Raw genomic sequence first — 22,091 nt, forward strand, 5'->3', positions numbered from 1 at the left:
GAGACCAGGGCAGACACGTTTCCTGTGGTCAGGAGACAGGGGCCATGCTGCTGACACCAGAGTGGTCAGGAGCCTGGGAAGGCAGCATGCTGACCTGCTGTGCGTGCTGAGACAAGGCCATTGACCTCTCTGGGCCTTTCAGTGTCCTCTTGCTCCCAGGAGGCCAAGCCCAGCAGGCAGGGCCCTGGCAATTGTGGAGGGTGGCCAGTGACTCCCTGGGCACACCCCAGGCTGGGCTGTCAGGAGGGGCCGGGGCATGGGGTCAGCCTCCATGCAGTTGGGATAGATCGGCTCCGTGGGGTCTCCGGTGGCTGTGGCCTCCTCCTTTCCACACATGCCCACACACACAGGCACACGTGTGCTTAGACAGACACAGAGCACCTCCCACCATAGGAAGCACTTCCCACCTAGGCCTACATATGCACACACACCGTGAACATCGGTGGGCCTGCACACAAACTTGTGTGTGTCAGCATTCACCCTCTCTCAGGCACTTCCCCACTCTCCAACCCTCCTGCTCCCCCCACGATATGGACATACTCACACACCACATGTACACCAAGACACACACATCACAAACGCCCACATGCCCAGGGGAGGGCTCATGGTGCACGCCCACTCCCAGGCGTGCACGTGAACATGTGTGTCCATGTGCATGTTCTCGAGTCAGGCCCCGTGCACATGCGGGCACCCTCCCCACTCCCTGAGCCCTGGACTGGTGCCGGGTGCGTGTGCTGGTGGCTCAGGTGGGCGAACGCCATCTGCCTCGAGGCCACCGTCTGGGCCCTTCGTGAATCCCATCAGAGGACAGCGGGGGCAGGAAGAGGCTGGCCCATGTCAGCCATGGAGCCCCTGTCCTCCAGCATCCGCTCAGCCATCTGTGGGTGACAGTAACCGCAGCCCCAGCCCTCCCTGGGCAGTGATGCCGGTGAGCAATGCACCCTCTTAGAACCCAGTCCTTGGTTTGCAAGCCCCCTTTCTCCTCTGAAAGGAACTAGAGCTCTTTGAAGAAATGCTGGCTCCAGAGCTGGGTATCGAGGGAACAAGAGGGGCCCGAATGCCCTCTGCCAGGAAGGGATGGGGCCATCAGGGCCATCAGGCCAGTCTGGGGCCATGCCAACATCAGCGTACATAGTGATGCGGGTGGGTTTCAACTCGGCCAGTTAAAGTGGCATCTATCCCAACTGGAACAAGCACATACATGAATAGTCGGGGACTTTGGTGGCCAACAGGGCATTTACAGTCCCCAAATCCCGCCTTGCAAGAATGCAGTAATTACAAAGGAAGCAGCTTTATGGCAGAGCATTCTGGCAGACACGATGTCCATCAGAGGTCAAAACGAAGAAGGAACGAAACTAGACCATCCCTGGGGAGTGTCCTGTGTCCTCTGTCTAACCGTGAACCTAGCTCTGAAGGAACAGCAGGTTGAGGGCAGGGGAACCCCACAAAATGGCCTGTGAACTTCAGGTGTCGAGGTCACAAAGGCCAGGAGAGGCTGCTCCAGATCGAAGGACTCTGAACAGATGAAGACAGCCAAGTGCAACTTGCAAGTCTGAGGTGGGCCCTTCTGCTCTGCAGGGCATCACCGGGGCTCCTGCTGGAGTTGGAATGGAGCCTGGAGAACAGAGTGATGTATCAGCATGCTCCTGCTGGGTAACAAACCATCCCCAGACTCAGTGCTTAAAAAAATAACCATTTTATAATTTCTCCTTACTTTGGGGTCAGGAATTCAGACAGGGCTCGGCCAGGTTACTCCTGTTTCGCTCTGTCATCAAAGGTCACCAGCAATTCTCACTCTGCAGCATGGGGCTGGGGCTTGTTGGGGGGTGGGGGTGCCCTCAGCCTGGGGCTGGTGGGGCTGGTGTCCTGGGTCTGGATCTGGTCCAGGGGGGTGCCCTCGGTCTGAGTCTGGTCCAGGGGATCCCCTGGGTCTGGGGCTGGTCCAGGGGGTGCCCTGGGGCTGGACCTGGTCCAGGGGGATGCCTTGGGTTTGGACCTGGTCTGGGGGGGTGCCCTGAGGCTGGGGCTGGTCCAGGAGGAATGCCCTGGGGCTGGGGCTGGTCCGGGGGCTGCCCTAGGGCTGGGCCTGATCTGGGAGTGCTGAGGTGGGGACAGATGCAGAGCTGGACTCAGAGAAGACAGTTGGGCTGAGTACCCAGGGGGCTTCTCCAGGATGGGAGCCCAGGGGTAATCAGATTTCTCTTGTGGCAGCAAGGCTCCCAGAGACAAGGTCCTGAGAGGTGGGAGAGGAGGAGCTGCGGGCCTTCTCATGACCCAGCTTGGGGGTCCGGACAGCGTGTCTGCCACATTCTACTGGTCAAGCAAGTCACCAGATTGATGGGGAGCAGATTGGACTCCACCTCTCGCCTCTCCCTGGGACCAAGCTCCATCCTGGCATTCACAGCTGTGGCCACACAGGCTTCCCACCCACCTGCCCCTATCTCCACCCTCCACCCCTCTGCTTGGGCCGTGCCTTCATAGGAAACCTTGCATGTTTCCAGATGCAGAGCATGGAGGCCCAGGGATACACTGCGGCGGGTTCGAGGTCACTGAAAGCAGACATGCTCACATCCAGAGACACATCGCACAAGCCACACAGTATGCCCCTTATTTCTAAACGCAGAGAGGAAAAGCTTAAAAGGAGCAGGTGATGTTACTGTCAGATTCACACTTTGTGTATCCCGACAGATCCGAAACGTGGCCATCTCCACAGGTCGGAGACACACGCAGCTTCCTCATCCTAGGTCTGTGGGACCCGCATGCCCTCTATGCAGGCAACCTGACCCGGCTCGGACGCGCCTTCTTTCTGGGGCAGCGTGGGGCAAGGACAGCGGCCGGAGAGGCAGGTGGTGTGCAGTCAGCCCCCAGCCCCCATCTGGTGCCAGGGCCTCTGCCCACCCTGCAGGCCTGCGCTGGGCGCTCAGCCGGAGGGCATCGCTGTGTAAAGAGCTGTGGCTGGTCCTAATCCTTGGGAAAATAGCAGCCTGCCTTGGAGCTTCAAACATGCAAACACCTATTTAGCATGGCGATGGGAGAGAGCCCTCGCCCACCCTTCCCCCTCGGGCAGGGGAGGGGGCTCTGGGTAGGGCCAGGCTGTGGGTACCTAATGTCCCCATCCAGGCAGCACAGGGCCAGGTGACTTCAGAGCAGACGTCCTCCTTGCTCCAGAAGAGCTGGGAGGGAAGGCGACGGTCCCCACCCCTGGGTTCTCCTCCTATTGTACAGAAGGAAAAACCGAGGGCTGCACAGGGCACTTAGCCATCCTGTCCATGGCCACCTGGCCAGTGAGCTCAGGCCAGAGCCCAGGTGTGGCTTATGACGTCATCAGTCCCTCTGGGGTGGCTGATGGGAGACACCCTCTGGCAGCAGTCTGGCCTGGGCCCCGCTCTGATCCAGATGAATGGCAGGGGCAACAGGACCTCAGGGCCAGCCTCCTGGGGCGGTGCCTCGACCCCGACACAGGGGCCCTGAGATAGGCTGCAGGCCAGCGCTCAAACCCCAGGCCCCCCAGACCTTGCAGACACAGCAGATGACCTTGGCGATAGGACCCCACTCCCTCGGGGACAAATGGACAGGCCAACCCCAGCTTCCGGCCTCCCATCCCCACACAACCTCTGACTTTTATTTGGTTTTGCTCCCAAAACAGTCAATTTCTCACTGCCACCTAAGATGCTTTTCTGGGGCGGCCATCGGCACTGAAAATGACCAGGTGTCTCCGGCAGGCCACCCTGGCGCCCGAGTCCCCCGCCCAGGGTCAGGCCCCCCGGGGCCACGCCCACGCAGCCTCATTCCCTCAGCACCCTCCCCTGAGGAGACAGTGGGGCCACCAGGGCAAGGAAGTGTCACGGAATGCTAGTCCTGTCCCTCCCTGGGATACGCCGCAGTGGACCCTAACACAGGATGTGGGTGCCTCTCAGCACCCCAAGATCCCTGCATGTGGTGGCCCCACAGAATTCTTTTATGTGGCAAAAAACACATAGCACCTACCACCTTCACCATTTTCAGCGGCCAGCTCAGGGGCACTGAGCACATTCACTCTGCTATGCGGTCATTACCACCGTACGCCTCCAGAACGTTCCATCCCACACTCTGAGACTCTGTCCGTTACACACAGACCCCCATGGGACCCCCCAGACCTGGCCCCTCTGCCTACTCTCTGTGAGTCTAGTGAGCCCGGGACTTCATGCGAATGGACTGATATGGGATTCGTCCTTTTGTGTCTGGCTTTTGTCACTCAGCACGCTGTCTGCAAGGTCCGTGTACACTGTAGCAGGTGACCGTTCTTGCTGGCGAAGGTTAAATAATACTCCACGTGCGAATGGACCACGTTTTGGGACCCACTCTCCAGTGGCGGGTTTCCACGTTGAGATCTTGGGAATAATGCTGCTGTGAGCACAGGACACAGAGAATCCGTTCAAGTCTCTGCTTCCAATTCTCTTCCTCTCTTAAGTTTATTTGTTTACTTGAGAGAGAGAGAGAGAGAGAGAGAGAGAGAGAGAGAGAGAGAGCACGCACACAAGCAGGGGAGGGGCAGAGAGAGGGAGAGAATCCCAAGCAGCTTTCACGCTGTCAGCCAGAGCCCGACTCCAGCCCTGAACTCAAGAACCGTCAGCGGAAATCAAGAGTCGGATGCTCCATCGACGGATCCCCACCCCGGACGCCCCCACCTGCTTTCAACTCTTTTGGGCACAGGCGCAGGAGCAGGACGGCTGGCTCATGTGGTGACTTGGCATTCGGGTGTTTGCAGGCTGCCTGCACAGCGTTTGACAGCAGGCACACCATCGCAGGATTCCAACAACAGTGCCCCAGGGCTCCAGTCTCCCCACATCCTCGCCAGCACTTGTGTTGTCTGCTGTGTGTGTGTTGTGTGTGTGTGAATACGTGTGCGTATATATATTAGGTATGTGCAATTGTGTGTATGTGCATGTGTGTATGTGTGTGTGTTGTGTATCTATAGATATATTAGGTGTGTGTATGTGTGTATGTATATCGGGTGTACATAAGTATGTGTGTGCATATATATTGTGTGTATGTATATCTGTGTGTATATTAGGAGTGTGTGTATGTGTGTGTGTGTCTATATATATATTGGATGTGTGTGCGTATATGTGTGTATATATTAGATTGTGTATATGTATTACACATATTAGGTGTGTGTGTGTGTGTGTGTGTGTGTGTGTGTATTAAGTATCCTAACAGGAGTGAAGTGGTCCCATGGAATCTTTGAAATAAGATTTCTTAGAGAAAACATCTTGGTGTCTGCCTGGTGGGCACTGACGCGCTGTCCGGTCTGCTCCAGGCCCCCCGCCCCAGCTCCTGGAGAAACGTTTCCCTCCTTGCAAACAGGTGGGTCCCCACGACCGGTCCCAGCTGGGCCCTCCTGCCTGCTGACTCCTACTTTTGCTCCTGGCCCCATCTGAGGGACAGAGGGCTGTCACACACCTCAGGCTGCAGTGACCAGGCCGCTGGAGGAAGAGACTCAGAGGCTCTGGAGGACCGTGCGGCACCGAGCCCTATGAGACGGAATGGTGGCGACATGACCCAGAAACCGCTCTGAATGCTGAATGCACACACACGCACACACCTGGCCAGGAACACACATGACTCCGGGGAAGTTTGTGCCCAGGCGAGGACCGGGTCAGGGAGGCACAGCCCCTCTCCGGGCCAGTCCCACACTCTGCTCTGCCTGCAGAGGCCCCAGCTGTCAAGACGCCAGCCCAGGCATGACACAGAAGGCCAGCCCGTGGCCCTGGGAATTCCCAGCCTCATGCCCACCTTGCTGACCCTCCACACCCAGGCCTCTCCCTGCAGCCTGGCTCCCGGGGTCCACGAGGGAGGTAAGGAGTGCCACACGGTGGTGTGCGCCAGCGTGAGGGCTCCTGGGAGTGGCTTAGCCGTGGCTCCCTGGGTCGGTGTACCAGCCCAGCCGCTGGCCCATCAGCCAGATGGTCGCTGCAGCAGGGAGAAGACAACCCGACAGGCCATTTCAAACCGATTTCACGGCGGGCCTCTGGAGAGCCCCAGCAGGCCCCTGACAATCTGATCTGTTGTGAATAAATATGACAAAAGTTCCAATTATGGGAGGGAGACCTCAATGTCGGGTGGCTGGGCTGGCTGTGGCTATGCTCAGAGCTGACACCACTGGAGAGGCTGCCAGTGGACAGAGCGCCGTGTCCAGAGGAAGGGTAGCTGGGCAGGGGCAGAGGGTGCCCCAGTGGCTTGGGGCCCCACTGGACTGGACGGAGGACCCCACTGCTCCACAGCCCAGCTCCAGTTACTATCCTGGGCCCATACACCCGACACCAGCATTGGCCCAGACTGTCCTCTGTGCCTGGGCAGGGCAGTAACTCCCCTAGGAAGGGGACAAAAATGGGTAAGGGCCCATGTATGACCTGGCTCTCAGCTCAGGAGCACCCAAGGCCTGGGTGTCACGACATCACCCTTCTTCCCTGGGGCCACAGAGGAGGCCCAGAGCCGGGCCAGGACCCACCACCGTCACCCAGGAGCCAGAGGAAGAGAATTGAGAAGTGCGTGTGTCCTCCCTCCGCCCTCAGCCCACCCTCCCCCCAGGACCACAGCAGACCCCTCTCTCACCCCGTCCCAGCACCTCCACGATGAGCCCGAGAGCAGCCTCACATCAGACCCCACTCCACCCTGTCAGGTGACCCTGGGCCGGCCCTGCCGTCTTGAAGTTGGCACAGGATCTGTTTTCATCGGTTACGGTAAGGCTGAGGCCACTGCTTTGCCAGCAGAGTGCCATGTTTCATTTCCCCAGAGGAGGGGGCAGGCGAAAAGGGGCCACCCAGGGAATGGGTCGGTGGAGGCAGGGGGAGTGGTGGCTGGAGCATGGCCCGGAGCCTTTACTGCTTTTCAGGGGAAGGCAGAGTGGCAGCTGAGCAAGCGTAGGGTTGGGTAGTTTGAAGAATCTCAGCGGGCTCTGGGCTACTGGGTGACTTGCTCTCATCCAGCAACCTGGCCCCAGGTGACCTAGGGCAGTGAGATGTTGGGCTGTGGTGTGGGAACCTGACAGAAGAGGGTTCGGGGTGTGGGCTTGGACTGGTTGGTTTATATGCGGCAGACACACCCTGGGTGGGGGGGGGGGGAGTCTGCTTCCACTAAGACTGGCCAGCCCAGGGAGGGCATTTTCTCCCCAGCCGGCAAGGCCCCTGACATAGCAAAGCATCATAAAATACAAAAAGTAAAAAACACAATCAATACACCACCCACCCTTCTCTGGGTCTCAACCTCCATCTGCAAAATAGGCACTTTGAGTAGGTGGGCCCCCCACTCAGCTAGTCATCTGCACCCCTAGGACTTTCTGCCCCAGTGCCTTCTGTGCTCTCTGCTGCTGGCCTGAACTCACCCCTCCATGGAGGGGCCATAGCTGGGCTGTCCCCCATGCTTCCTTTCCCTCTGCCAGTGGGTGAGCAAGCCCCAGCTGCAAGCCCGGCCTTGCTCCCCCCAGCCTCCTACTGGCCTTGGTCCAGCCCAGGCCCTGGGACTTCACGGGCTTGTGTTACATAACAGCTTGACCCTTTGCCAGCTAAACGACCAAATAGTACCCACCACCCAAATAGTTTATCTGAAAGACTTAGCACAGTCCTGGTGCGAAATGAGTGCTGAATAAATTATAGCTCTTATCACTGTGATCACCATTATTGCCTTCATCATCATCACACTGGCGCCATCATCATCCTCCTCCTCCTCATCCGTGTCATCAGCATCACCACCATCACCGCCACCTTCGCCACCATCACCATCATCACTACCAGCATCTTCAACATCCCTGGCTTCATCATCACCAACATCACCCTCATCATCCTCATCATCACCAGACAGATCTTGTGAAGGTGGGAACGGCAGTGCCACACGTGAGGTGGTGTCCCCTAGTCACCCTCATACTCTTTAGCCCCATTCCATCTTCCCCCCATCACAGGGCCAGCATGATCCTCTGCCCAGGAAAACATTTGGAAAGTCCAGAAAAGTGCAAAGAAACAATAAAATTTACCCATAATTCCACCACCCTGCAATAAACTCTAAATATTTTCAATTACCTAAGTGATGTAATACTTTATAGGAAAGTCAAAAACCAAAAAGAGAACTGTGTCCCCACCTCACCAGCACACTGTCCTCATGCTGCTCTGTCTTCTCCAGGTGCTTTCTCCATGCATATGTTTTTTACATCATTATACCCTTAATGTACACATAATTCTGTATGCTGCTTTTCTTCAACATGACATTGTGGATGCATTTGCATATCACCACCCAGTCTTCATAATCATCCCTTTTAATGACTGCCTAGTATTCCATTGAGTGCATGTACTATAATATACTAAACTGCTCCCTGATTGTTGAACGTTTCAGCGGCTTCTAATTTTTTTTGGTCATTAAAAATAATGCTGCAATGAATCTTTGGGCCTGACACCCTTGCCATATTTTGGATAATTTCCTTAGAAGAGCACCCCAGAGGTGGCATTATTGGGTCAAAGGCACTGAACATTTCCACGGTGCTTACTTCACACTGCCAAATCACTTTCCAGGGCCGGCCTGGCTTCTAGCACCCCCGGCAATGCGTCCCCCAGCATCCTGTGCCTCTGGGGATTTGTGGTTTTAATGACCCATCTGCTAAGCAGCAGGTGCAGCCCTAGAGCATCAGGGTCTAACCCCAACATGGTCCAAGCCGATTTGACTCTCCCTATGTGCCTGGAGCAAACAGTAAACAAGGTGGTCACAGGCCTGGAGTTTACGGTTGAGCTGAGGAAGATGCAGTGACACTGAGGGCCCATGGGATGTGTCAGGAAAGGGGACCTCAGGGGGTGGCTGTGTGCCCACTGTTCCTGACTTTATGCCTGCAGCCCCCTCCAAAGCTCATCTACAGCCAGTGACTCAGCATCTCCACCTGGAAGTGTGTCAGGCATCCAGGGCTCCCAAGGACCAGCTGATGCTTGACTCAGGCCCTAATGCTCTGCCTGCCTTTGCTCGCCCACCCATGCCCGCATCTACCTGGCTGCCCCGCCAGAACTCTGGGAGCTGCCCCTGAGCACAGCCTCACAGCTCCCCCGATTCTCCATCAGCCCCACCTAGGCTGCTGACCTCCCACACCCTCCCCATGGTCCCCCTGCTTCTCCATCAGCCCCACCTAAGCTGCTGACCTCCCACACCCGGATGCCTCCGCACCCTCCCTGTGGTCCCCCTGCATCTCCATCAGCTCTGCCTAAGCTGCTGATCTCCTACACCTGGACACTTCCACATCCTCCCCGTGGTCCCCCTGCATCTTCATCAGCCCCACCTAAGCTGCTGACCTCCCACACCTGGACACCTCCACACCCTCCTCGTAGCCCCCCTGCTTCTGGACACCTTCTCCTTGCAGCAATCATTCATGGTGAATGTTTATCAAGGCACTCGTGTGATTGACACCCCCCAACATTTCCCACTAAACACAGAAGACACCCCCCACTTCTCCTCAGGCCTCTGAGCCCCTGTGGGTCCAGCCTGTGACCTCTCCCCTTTCCCCTCTGCCCAGGACCTCCAGCCACTCTGGCCTTCAGTCTGTTCTTTGAATACGACGGCTCTTCCCAGCCTCCTAGCCTTTACTCATACTGTCCTCTCTGCCTTTGACACCAGCCCCAAACCTCGTATGACTGTCTGCTTCATCCTTCATGTCTCAGCTTAAATGGCGCCTCTCTGAGGAAGCTCCCCGACCACCTGAGTACATGTCTTCTTCCCCTGATAACCCACCAATATGTAAGCCCTTCCTTCATGTATAATTCATAGGTTTCTTCCCGTTTGCTTGCTTTCTCCCCTGCCCATTGGCATATGAGCTCCATGAGGTCAGGAGCTTTGTCTATTTTGCTCATTACTAAACGATAAACCAGCACAGTGCAATGCATTTAAGTTGCTCAATAAATGGTAGGGGAAGGAAGAGAGAGAGGGAGGGAGGGAGGGAAGGAAAGATGGATGGATGGATGGGTGAATGGAGGGGGGACAGAATGGTTAAATGAATGGATTGGTAGATGGGAGGATAGATGGATGGATGGATAGATGGATGGATGGATGGATAGATGGATGGATGGATGGATGGATGGATGGATGGATGGATGGATGGATGGAGTTGATGGATGGGTGGATGGATGGGTGGGTGGATGAGTGGGTGGATGGATGGGTGGATGGATGGATTGATGGATAGATGGATGAGTGGGTGGATGGGTAGATTGATGGATGGGTGGGTGAATGGGTGGGTGGATGGATGGATGGATGGGTAGGTGGATGGATGAATGGGGATGGGTGGATGGATGGATGGATGAGTGAATGGGTGGGGATGGATGGATGGATGGATGAGTGGATGGGTGGGGATGGATGGATGGATGGATGAATGGATGGATGGGTGGATGGGTGGATGGGTGGGGATGGATGAGTTGGTGGATGGATGAGTGGATGGGTGGGGATGGATAGATGGATGGATGGATGGGTGGATGGGTGGGGATGGATGAGTGGGTGGATGGATGAATGGATGGATGGGGATAGATAGATGGATGGGTGGATGGGTGGGTGGGGAGGGATGGATGGATGAATAGATGGATGGGTAGATGGATGCATGAATGGATGAGTGGGTAGACAGATGGATGAATGGATGGATGGGTGGATGAGTGCATGAGTGGGTGGATGGGTGGATGAGTGGGTGGATGGGTGAATGGTGGGTGGATTGGTGGATGGATAAGTGGGTGAGAATGAATGGATGGATGGATGGATGAGTGAGTGAGTAGATGGGTGAATGGGTAGATGGTGGGTGGATGCATGGATAGATGAGTGTGTGGGTGGATAGGTGGATGGATGAATAAATGAATGAATAGATGGATGAATGAAATTAGAGCTTGTATAAAAGACTGAAAGGAACTATGGAGAAGAAGGAAACAGGGGGGTATATTACCCCAGGGGCTGAGGGAAGATTTTGTTCCAAGAAGCCTCTTTGGTCAGGCCTGGCTGGTGTCTGTCACCTCTGAAGGAGACAGAGACAGGAATTGGTTTGCCAAGAGATGAGCTCAATCTCTGATTTTAGAATTGTTTTATTTTTCAACTGTTTATTTCTAAATCATTTCAGAGTTGCAGAAATGTTGCCCAGTCTTCCAGTCTGCCTTCAGCCAGCAACCCCTAATGTCATGTCTCATACAATCAGTAGCAAGCTTGCATGCCAGTACTAAAAAAAAAAAAAAAAAAAAAAAAAAAAAAGGAGGAGGAGAAGGAGAAAAGGAGAATGAGAAGGAGGAGAAGGCGGCTCTGCTTTGTGGTTTCGGCTGATTTTCATGGTGCGAATTCCCCCACCAGGGCCGATTTCAGTAACTTACAACTGGCTTGCAAAGTTCCTGACTACGGAGCAATCACTCCTGCAGGTCCGTGTGAGCTGGCCCCCGGGGCCAGCGCGGTATGAAGAACAAGCATGACTCCGACGTCCTTGACTGTCCTCCTGACATCCACGTCCTAACGTCCTCACATGGCACTTAACAGCCATGTTTCCTGAGTCACCTTCATTCTAGGATGACTCAGTCTTTGTCTCTGGGACACTGATGTTTTCTCCAGTGCTGCTGGTTACTTTGCAGAGTGGTCCTCATGACTAGGGGTGCTTTCCCAAGGTGCACCGCAGAGGTGATGCTGTGTGTCCCCAGGACTTGGTGCTGGGAGAACCTGGCGTGTCTGCCCCGTCACAAGTGATGCTGATGGCCTTTTGGGTTTCTCCAGGTTCTACTCTTTGTAATGAGAGTTTTTTCAGCCTTAAAGTGGAAGGAAATTCTGACACCTGCCACCACGTGGATGAACGCTGAGGATTTGATGCTGAGTGACACGAGCCAGGCACAGAAGGACACGCACTGGCACCCACTCATCTGAGGTCCTGCCATCGTCAGACTTACAGACACCAAAGTAGACAGTGGAGCTGGGGCTGGGGGAGCAGGTGGGGGGGGTCTGTGTGTAATGGGGACAGAGTCTCCATGTGGGGAGATGGAACATTCCAGAGATGGATGGTGGGGACAGCTGCACAGCAGTGTGAATGTGCTCAGGGGCCTTGAGCTGTACACTTAGAAGTGGTTAAAATGGCCAATCTAATGTCATGTAGATTTTATCCCCCAAATAAGTAAAAACGGCTTGGAAACACCAGTTCCTTGTGTCTTAATCCTGGACCCTGCCAAGCTTGCACCCCTTGCTGGTTTTGACGTGTGCCCTGCCTCCCAGGCTGTCTCAGGCATACCCTGTGTCCCTCTCCCCACACTCTAAGTCAAGTTGCTCTACCCAAGAAGACACGACCTCCGACGGCTATGCGGGAGGCAGAACTGCAGTGAATCCGCTATGGGCTGGCGGTGCCAGGTGCGGGTGACCAGGGCTTCCCTCTGCCTCCGGCAGACAGATAGCAGGCTCCAAGCTCCCGCTGCCTTTCGGGATCACACAGCGCCCCACGGGGAGGAGTTCAAAGGAAGCCAGGTCCCTGTGTCTTTGGTAGGTAAGCTGCTCTGGCCTTAGCCTGGGGCCCAGTCTTGGGCCAGCTTTTCCAAAGGAGCCACACATATCCTCTGGCTGGAAGGAGAAAAGGGGCCAAGCAGAGGGATCTCTGGATGGCGACCTTTCGGGCCCTGCTCCAGCCAGGCCACGGTTACATCCTCAGGGACCCCCAGGGCCACGTACAGTAGTGGCCGGTTCTCCTGTCATTGTTTGTGGTGGCCGGCCAGTCCCAGCCCGACTCCTCTCATTCACCCAAACATTCAAGAAAGTGTTCTTAGAACTCCTCCAAGGTTCTCCAGCCCCTCCTGCTGCATTCAGGATGCAGCCTGGACAGACAGATGGACAGACAGGCCAGGGGCCCTTCTCTCTTCCATCCTGAGTCTTCGAGCTTCTGCCTGGGTTCTCCCAGACCTTCATTCCAACACTGTGGCCATCCATCACGGCTAGACGAAGCCCGTCCCGAATTGAGAGCCAGCAGCCAGGTGAAGGAAGGCTCCAAGACCCTGGCCCCTCCCAACAGGCCACTGGCCTCCCCTGGGGACCAAGCGGGAGACTCCATCTGTGACCAGCTCATCTGTGCCTGGCCCTCACCTCGGGGCCAGGCTCACCCACCTCCCTGCAGCCCCCAGACGAGGAGGGAGGCAATCAGCCCAGTGTCCTGGAGAAGAAACTGAGGCCCAGGTGGGCAAAGCTACTTACCCAGTGAGTTGAATCTGAGCTGCAGCCATGGGGGTGTTCCCAGAGGAGAAGGAGCCCCCAGAGCCCAGGCCTCAAAGCACTGTCAGTACCCTGACACAGCGCCCACCACGTACAGCAACAGGACCTCCAAGCTTGGAGCGGGCTGAGCACATGGGCCCCCAGCACCCTCCCCCAGGGGGGCCTCACCACTGCAGCTGGACCACATGTGCTCAGACAGCCTGGCCACTCTAAATATCAGTTGTCAGAGGCCAGAGGGCCGGCAGGCCAGGTGCGGGCCGGGCCATCCGTGTGTTCGTGAGAACTTCCTGGGGCTGGCCTTCTCACCTGCCTGTGCCGCCCTCCCCCATCCCTACCCCTGCACCTGACCCCACCGAACCCACCCCACAGCTGCCCAGAAACCTTATCCTCCTCCCAGCCCAAAGGATGGGGGATGGGCTCGCAGCAGGAAGGGTTGCATGGGCCCCCAGTTGAGCGGCCCTGGCTGGGGGCAGGAGGCTGGCCTGTGCCTTGGCTCTGTTGCCACTGGCTTCTTGTGTGACCTTGAATGGCCCCTGACTGTCTCTGGGCCAGGTTCTCTCATCTGAAAAATACAGATGTGGCCCCACAGTGGGCACCTGCCAACTGCCTGGAATTGAGGTCCCAGAGGGGTCACCCACTCGTTATCTGAGGTCTCAGGCCAATCCCTCCTGTCCCCAAGCCTCAGTTTCCCCATCTATTAAATGGGACAGGGAGGCCTCTCCTGGGCCTCAGTGGAGCTGAGAGACACAGGAAGCAGTTTGTAAATTCCCAGGTGGCCTTTCCCCGGCCTGGCCTCCGCCTATAGCCCTTGTGGAGGGCCGAACTTCGGGGCCTCTGTCTTGACTTCCCACCATGCTCAGAGCCCTCATCTCCATGCCAACACGTCACCTGACCTGACAGCGGTCCCCACAGCCCCTTCCCACAGCAGCCCCCCTCTCTGTTCTGAGGTCTCCCGCCCCCCTGCTGAGCTCACATGAAACCCACAGTGTGTTTTTTTTGGGGGGGGTGGCTAATCCACTGGAACACTGGCCTTTCAACCAGCCTGGGGGGCTGCCAGTTCTCAGAGCAGCCGGGGTCAGGGGTCAAGAAGGTGAGGACAGGGAGGGCGCTGAGACCCTGCAGGGGCTGGGAGCACGGGTCTGGGGCCCTGCCGGCTCCTGAGGCTCTGCACGTGTGTGCCCAGCCCTGCACTGTGCATGGCGCTGCCAGGCACCCCGTCCCCCAGGGAGGGCTCAATCCCTCCGGCCCGAGGCCGGGCTCTGTCTGCCTCCGCACGGCTTACACTCCTCCTGGCATAGGCAGCTCAGCACCCTCCCTGGCAGCTTGTCCTCCCAAGGAGCCGGGTAAGAGGTGCCTCGCCCAAGGGTAGACTTCCAGGAGGGGCCCCCACCTGCCTGCCCATGGGCCCACTCTGTTCCACTTTCTCTCTGGGCCCCTGTGGCCTCCACACCCGCAACCACAGATCTGAGTGCTAGGCCCCCCACACTGCCTGGAGGGGCTCAGGCCTAATTTCCAGGATTTGTGTCTACATCTCAATGAACGGAGGGCTCAGCCGCCAGCCTCCTTCCGTCCTGCTGAGGCCCTGCTAGACTCCCTGCCTGGCCTGGGCACCTGAGGTGAGGGCATCCCAGGACATCAGGCCACGTGAGCAAGGCAGAGAGGGTAAAGATGGGGTCCCGTGCTATCGGGGGGCAGTGCGCCCCAGGGCTTAGCTCAGGCCAGGCCCCAGAGGGGACCTGCTGGCATGGGCAGGAGGGGCAGGTGGGCCCCTAGGTACGAGCCCAACCCCATGCTGCCTTGCCACTGGGCCCTGACCACCCAGAAACTCTCCTGTTTCCTCCACTGTGCAGCGGAGCTGGTGACCTTTCCAGGCTGATGGGAGGGACGAGAGGGGCTGCACTTACAAACAGGAGAAGTGGGACGCGTGAGCCTGGGGCACTTGCATCTCCCGAAAGGCCGTTCTGGCCACGCTGTCCTGGCAGCCCCTGTGGCCTCTCCCCGCAAGCAGGCCTCTCTCTCCTGGCCTCGGGCTCCTACATCCCTTTCCTATTCTCCCGAACTGCCTGGTGGCCAGAGCTGATGGCTGCTATACCCCCTCCACAGGGCGCTGGCCCTGTGCTGGGTGCTGGTGCCGACTGGAGAAGCAGACAGAGCATTTCCCACCCGGTGCCATGACCACCGTGACACGGGGAAGCCCAGCAGCCCTGACTCAAGGGTGGAGGAATCACAGCAGCCTTCCTGGAGAAGGTGAGCTCAGGAGGACCGGGGGGGGGGGGGGGGGGGGGGGGGGGGGGGGGGGGGGGGGGGGGGAAGAGGGCACAGGCCACCTTTGGATCTTGGGTGCCACCAAGAGAGGGATCCAGCTGCCACACCCCATTCTGCCCACACACAGCCCTGTTGTCTGGCTTCTGGAAGGCGTGCATGCCCACTGGTTGAGTTGGATGATACTGATGACAAAGTAGGCCTATTCAACAGGACGGGGCCAGGCCTTCCCACTGCTGCACCTGGATCTCAGTTTCCCCGTCAGCACAGGCAGTGGTGAGCCACCAGACCCCCACTTCTTGAGCTGACCATGAAATTCCTCAGGGACAGGTGGAGTGCCAGCTGTGAGGCCATCTGCTCATCCTTGGGACCTGGCTTCTCTGCCCCCAGAACTCAGCATGGCCCCAGGGTTTCTCCCAAGGCAGCCACTCAAGGCTGGAGAGCAGCCTCGCACCCGCTGTGGGCTCTGGGCACCCCTGAGGCTCAGTTTCCTCTCAGGGGGACCTCCCACTCAAAACCCTGACACTCTGTTTGGACCGTGGCTCTATAAGGGCTCCCGGCCCTGGGGCTGTGGCGGCAAGAGTCACACACTCCTATATGACCTGAAAACCACCTCCAGGCAGCCCACCTTTCTGTACCCTCCACAATTCTACTTCCCTGCAGATACGTGCCACCTTTGACCTGAGTTACAGGGCCACCCGGAGGCAGAGGATGGGGTCAGGCATGCCCTTTCCTGTCCCCTCAGCCTCCAGTGGGAGAGCTAGGGCAGCCCTCGGTACGTGCACACGCACACGCACACACGCGGCCCCGGGGAGGCGGTGGAGCCCGGGCAGCAGGTTCGGTCCTCCCAGGGCAGCCCCGGTCCCAAGGCTATTTCCGGCCGTGCCACCGGATAGGTGTGTTTTCACACCCTGGCCTGCCTCTGGGAGGTTCTGCATCAGCTTCCAGAGAGGATGGCAATATCACTATATGGAGAATGGGCTGGTGACGGCTAATTGATTTTACAGCAGTACCGAAGGACAGACAATGAAAGTGCCATCAATTTAATCCACTATTTAATGGTTCCAATTTAGCCTCTGTAAATGCTCACTAAACTAATTTTTCTGGGTTCAGCAATCTGAAAAGCTATCATATCTCTAATCTCCTTCAATATATTCATCTGGAAAAGGGAATTTAGCCAATTCTGATGTGCGGAGATGATCTGTTAGCACAGTGTAAATGTTTATAACACGGCAATCGAGTTCGTTTATAAGGATATGAAAAGTTTTATTGGGGAGGGCACTGGAGTGGAACCGGTGGATAATAGGCAGTTACCCAGCAGGCTCCGGGTGCCCGGGAGCGGGCAGGCATGCAGAAAAATACTCGGATTTGCTCTAATCCCAAATTGTGAGCTAAAGTTCGGCCCATACACAATGCGCCGGGAACATGGCTGCACAAAGGAGCCTGTGCTGCCCCCCAGACCCCAACCCTCCCGCCAGCTCGTGCGCCCCCGACACCCGCACAAAGGCAGTGGGTGAGTGGGGACGGCGGGCGACTCAGGTCCTCGCCCAGAGCCCCCCTTCTGGCTTCCAGAGCCCCAAACTGGCGCACTCCCCTGGAGGTGCAGTCGGGCGGGATTTATTAGCGAGAGAGAGGTGACCAGCTGTTCTCCGTCTACACGGAGCACAGAGCAGGAGGAAGCAAGCTTATATTACCAAGCAGGGTTTGGGCTCGACCCAAGGAGTTTCCTCCCTGGGGGGGCCGGGGAGCCTGTCCTCCTGGGGAGGGCCACCTCTAGGTGACCCTTGCCGGGGCAGGTACCCAGTGAAGACATCCCACGGAGGCGTGCTCCTGTCACGCCAACAGGGAGGACCGACGTCACCGTCCCGAGGCCCTGGTACCTGGTGCCGCGTGCGCGCCCCAAGGATGGCAGCCTGGGTCCTGAGTGTTTGGTGTGTGGTGTTTATTTTCATTTCCCAGCGGTGTGGTTGAGGCTCGATTATTCAGTGCTAACGAGCCAGCCCGACCCGCACCTTAAGTGTGGTTTTGGAGCATTGTTGTTTTTCTCATATCCATCCTGTTTTTAAAGAAAACACCCCCCGCAGCAGCACCTAAACCAGGGGCTAGGAGCCTGGGGAAGGGCCACCGGCCTCCTGCCGACTCAGAGTGACCAGGCGGCTTGCGAGCAGGCGGAGGAGCCAGGCCCCAGGAGAAACGGCGGGAGGCAGGACACTGCAGGCCCGCTGCCCCGGGCTGGACGTCCACCCTGGTGGGGCTGCCCGCAGATCCCGGAGGCCTGAGGACCCAGCTGGCTCGTCCTAGGCCCCGCCCCTCCCCAGGGCCGGGCTGATGAGGACAGAAATCAATTGGCCACATGGCCGTGACTGCCTCCTCTGTCCCACCCTCAAGAAGGGGGCCCCGGGAGGGCAGGGGCCACATCTGGTCCTGGGGGCCCGGTTCCCAGACTGGGGCCTGGCAGGCGACAGGGAGCTCATACAAGGTGGGCACGTGGGCAGATGGCTGCCTACAGGCTTGCTCCTGCGGGGGGGGGTTGGGGGGACTCAGTGTGGAGGGCACTGGCCAGAGGCGGGAAGCCCATTGTGTCTGGGCCTCCCGTGCCCCTCTGCTGGGTAAGAAAAAGATGCACCAGCACTCAGTCTGGCACTTGGTCGACAGTGACCCCGGCTGCCTCCTCAGAGTCCACCTGACAGGCACCCGGCTGGAGGTGAGCCGGTCCTCCCCACCCTGGCCTGCCTGGCGTCCAGGTGAGGGCTGTGGGTCTGGTCCTTCCAGCCTCCGCTGTCGCGCCCACGATCCTATTCCTTTTCCAAGGCCGGCCTGTGGGTGGGGTGGGCTGGTGAAACACAGGGGCAGAGCCACCACAGAGGAAAGAGATGTGTTTTGAGACCCCTCCCCCACACCGGGGCCCTGACAAGGCCCTTCTGTCCCACCTTCAGCTGTGCCCCAGGTACATGGCTCCAGGGACGGCGTCCTCCCAGCCCATACCCTCTTGGGCTGCTGCCTGCACAGACCTGCCTCTCGGTTCAGGGGCGGTGGGGTGGTGCACACTGGGCCTGTCCCCCCCCGGGGACATGCAGGTGAGCTTACATTCACACAGATGCTGGAGCACACGCGGCCTGGCAGTCAGATACACGCCTCACATGCCCCTGTACACACAGCACACACACAGCTACACACACCCCCACAGCACACACCTGTACACACACCCCCACACACACACCCACACAGCACACACCTGTACACACCCCCACACAGCTATACACACCCCTACACATGCGCCTGAAGGGCAGGCTGTGTGACTCTGGTTGGTGAGGCTGCCAGATAGATTTCTGCAGGTGAGAACTCGGACTGATATGAACTGCTGTCCCCAGGCCTGGAAGGCCAGAAACTCAGATTCTAACCAGAACTCTCCGGGAATCGGTGTGCGACTCCAGGCAGCCCCTTCCCCCGCTGCAGACCGTGCTACACCGGTGCAGGTCCAGGGTCCACAAAGATTCCAGGTCCGTATCCCAAGGCCAGAGAGGGAGGGGACGCAGTAAAGGAGCTCATTCTCCCCACAGTGTAAATGACTATCAAAGGCCCTCTCCTTTGAGGGTATTTGACCAGGAAGTAGGGGCAGAAACAGGATGCTGGGTCCCTTGGCCTCCATCCCCTGGCCCAAGGCTGGTGTCTCCAGGTAGGGAACTGGCCGGACCTCCGTTGCACCTGCCATATTAGGTGAGAAGACCCCCAAGGCCAAGGCCAGGTGGGGCCAGGAACCAGTTAGCATCAGGGCAGATCCTCGAAGGCTGCTTTCGTGTTTGGAGATGATTGTCCCTGGTGTGAGTTTTATGGCCATGCCTGCAGGCAGGACGAATTCGGCACTCATAGCCAGCCCCGGACCCAGCGCACCCACCGGCAACACTTTGCCCTTGGGCACACCCACCGCGGTCCGGCCACAGCACCTGCCCTACCCATGCCAGGGTCAGCAGAGCCCCGCTGCCCAGCACCATGACAGTGACGTTGCGCACCCGGTTTAGGATGGCGAGGAGCGTCTTTCCACTGTAAATTATATTTAACATTCCACAGAACTTTATTGCATTTTGTGTTTGGGTTTATGAAAAAATCTGTATTTAACTTCAAGCCCTGGTAAACATCTTTGCTTATGTTGTTATGCGATTCCTTATTTGAGTATTTCGATTTAATTTCACAGTCCATATACCTTAAAGTTTTGGCTTTTCCCCCTGCCTTCCCTGCTTGTTCACAGATGCCAGCCTGGCCCTGCCCATCCTAAGGTGGCTCTCTGGTGGGGCAAAGAGAGGCCTGGCCCGACCCTGTTGGTGGAGCCCACGGTCCCCAGGTCTGGGCCAGGAGGCAGCCCGCCGCCCCCAGGCAGGGCACCTGGACGTCTCTGGGGCATCCGGGCAGAAGGAACGGCCAGAAGAGCAGGGAAGGAGCCAGGAAGACGGGTCTGGTCATGTGCTCAACCCTGAGTCCTCGTGAATGTGTTTCCACAGCCATGGGGGGAAGGGATGGGCTGTAGGAGATGTGTCTGCAGGGCCTGCCGGCCCCAGGTCTCGGGGTCTCAGACACGCTGCTGGGGGTGGGAAAGCAAGGGGAGCGAGGGGGGTGGAGGGCAGGATGGCCGCCCAGAACGGGGACCTGCAGGCAGAGCTCCTGGGGGCGCAGCCCCCCTGGCCTGCCCCAGCGGAGAAGGGAGGGGGCCCTCCTCAGCCATTCGGAGTGTCTAGGAACAGGCAGGGACTCTTGGAAGAGGTTAAGACCCCAAGAGCCTCTCTGCCCAGGGCTGGCAGCAGGAGCTGAGCAGACAGGGGAAGCTCCGTGGCACAAGTTCACGGGCTAGCACTGCGTTTCCACCATCGCCACTCTGCCCACACAGGAGAATCTCCTCATGGGGCTTCGGTGGCGCCAAGAGCCACAGGAAAGGCAAGGACATGCATGTCCCCTGCCCTAGCTGCCCACCAGGGCATGCTGTTGCCAAAGCACCTCCCCTGCCCGTGGGTCTGAGCCCAGGTGCCGCCACCCAGGCTTCACGTGGCTTTCTAGAAGGGAAGGAGGCAGGCGGGGCCTGGATTCCCAGGATTCTGAAAGGTCCGCTCACAGCTCATGATTCCCCATCTCCCCATCCCTCACCATGCTTTTTTCCCGGGGGCCTCCCCAGGGTCCCCTCAGAGCCCATCCCATGCTGCTCTGGCGTGCCCCTGACAGGCTCCTGCTTGGGCCCACAGGTGGCCCCGGATCCAGCCACCCCCGGCATCTCCTGTGTGCCCTGGCAGGCCTCCTGTGCCCCATTGGTGCCCAGGCCGTGCTCCAGGATGACTGTCTGAAAGGTAAAGGGAACACACATGGCTGGGGTGGAGGGTAGCCAGCAAACCCAGCTTCAGGGAAGCCAGGGGTCCCCACATGGCAAATCTGAGGCAACCTTCTTTTGCAGACAGCACGAATCAACCTTGTCACATGTTCTCAGACAGGACCACAGACTCCTTCTTAACACAGTGCCCTAGGAAGCCGTTCTCCATCAGAAATGGCAAAAGAAATGAAATGTCTTTGCTGACTCTGGGCTCAACAATCACTGCATAGTTTCTGCTGTGGTCTCCTTGAGAGCTGCCCCATATGGGCCACTCTTTTTAAGAGTGTCCCTTGTACTGCCCATCACCAGGAAAAACACATGTCCTGGGTGCCAGCCCCTGCCCCCCCCCCCATGGAGCTCACACACAGCCAAGTGAGAAAGGGGAGAGGGACGTGTATACACACCCCAGTGATGTCCCCCCACACCAGTGCCCCAGGGATGGCCGTGAACACTCAGGTGAGTGAATATGGACAGAAGCTGGAGGTGTGGGCAGCACTGAGAAGTTTCCCATGGAGAAAATAAGCTGCATTGGGCTCTGAGCTTCCTAGGGGCCAAGGCAAAAAAAAAAAAAAAAAGAAAAAAAGAAAAGAAAAAGGCAACACACTCCACCATGGTGCATTCACAGCAGCACCCATGAGACAAAAATAGGCCAGGATTTCAGGAGAATCAGGAGAATCATGGCTTCTCCATTCAGGTGGCCTGGGAAGCTTCTGGGCATCGCCCCATGAGATGGATTTCTGGAGGTGCTTCAGGCAGCCCCTGAAGGCTCAATGGTGCCCCGGGGGGGGGGGGGGGGACGCTAGCCTGAGCATCTAGGTCACAGGCCCAACTAGGGACCGTTGGCCCCGTGGCGTCATTTTCCCCATCTGGAGAGCGGGTGGTGATGCCCGCCATGCGGAGGGGCCCGGCTCCCCGGCTGCAGGAGGCCGCTGTGCAGCCAGGCCCGGGAAGTGTGCTGCCAGCCTGCCACAGGCGTGATCGCTGCGCGTGTAATTCAGCATCATGGTTTCATCAGTCACGAGATCCAAATGGAAAAACAGAGACATAAATATGCTCGCCCAGGGAGCTGCTGGACGGGGCGTGGGCCCAGAGGAGGTGAGTGAGGGCAATGCTCAGAGGTGGGAATTGCAGGTCCCTGGGGTCACAGGCTGAGCCTGGGCTGAGAGGCCCTGGGGGCTGGGATGGCTGAGAAGGGGGTGGCCCTGCTCAGAGCAGCCAGCCCCGCAGGAGGGAGCCTGGAGGGCAGGGGGGGCCTCTGCGGGGCCTCTGCTCTGTC

At 58.0% G+C, this 22,091-nt stretch overlaps 1 protein-coding gene across 1 annotated transcript in view; it reads right to left on the reverse strand.

The window, feature by feature from the left end:
- Nucleotides 1–5,890: 5,890 nt before the first annotated feature.
- UNCX (UNC homeobox) overlaps nt 5,891–22,091 on the reverse strand; it is a 62,380-nt gene continuing 46,179 nt past the window's right edge. The window contains exons 8-10 of the mRNA XM_029945764.1: nt 20,599–20,788; nt 7,770–7,841; nt 5,891–5,952 (exon numbers count right to left, since the gene is read on the reverse strand). Of these exons, the coding sequence (XP_029801624.1) occupies nt 5,891–5,952; nt 7,770–7,841; nt 20,599–20,788 (324 nt within the window). The remainder of the gene's footprint in view (nt 5,953–7,769; nt 7,842–20,598; nt 20,789–22,091) is intronic.

The sequence above is a fragment of the Suricata suricatta genome, chromosome 8 (genome assembly GCF_006229205.1).
Source record: "Suricata suricatta isolate VVHF042 chromosome 8, meerkat_22Aug2017_6uvM2_HiC, whole genome shotgun sequence".
In the NCBI taxonomy this organism is placed as follows: domain Eukaryota; kingdom Metazoa; phylum Chordata; class Mammalia; order Carnivora; family Herpestidae; genus Suricata; species Suricata suricatta.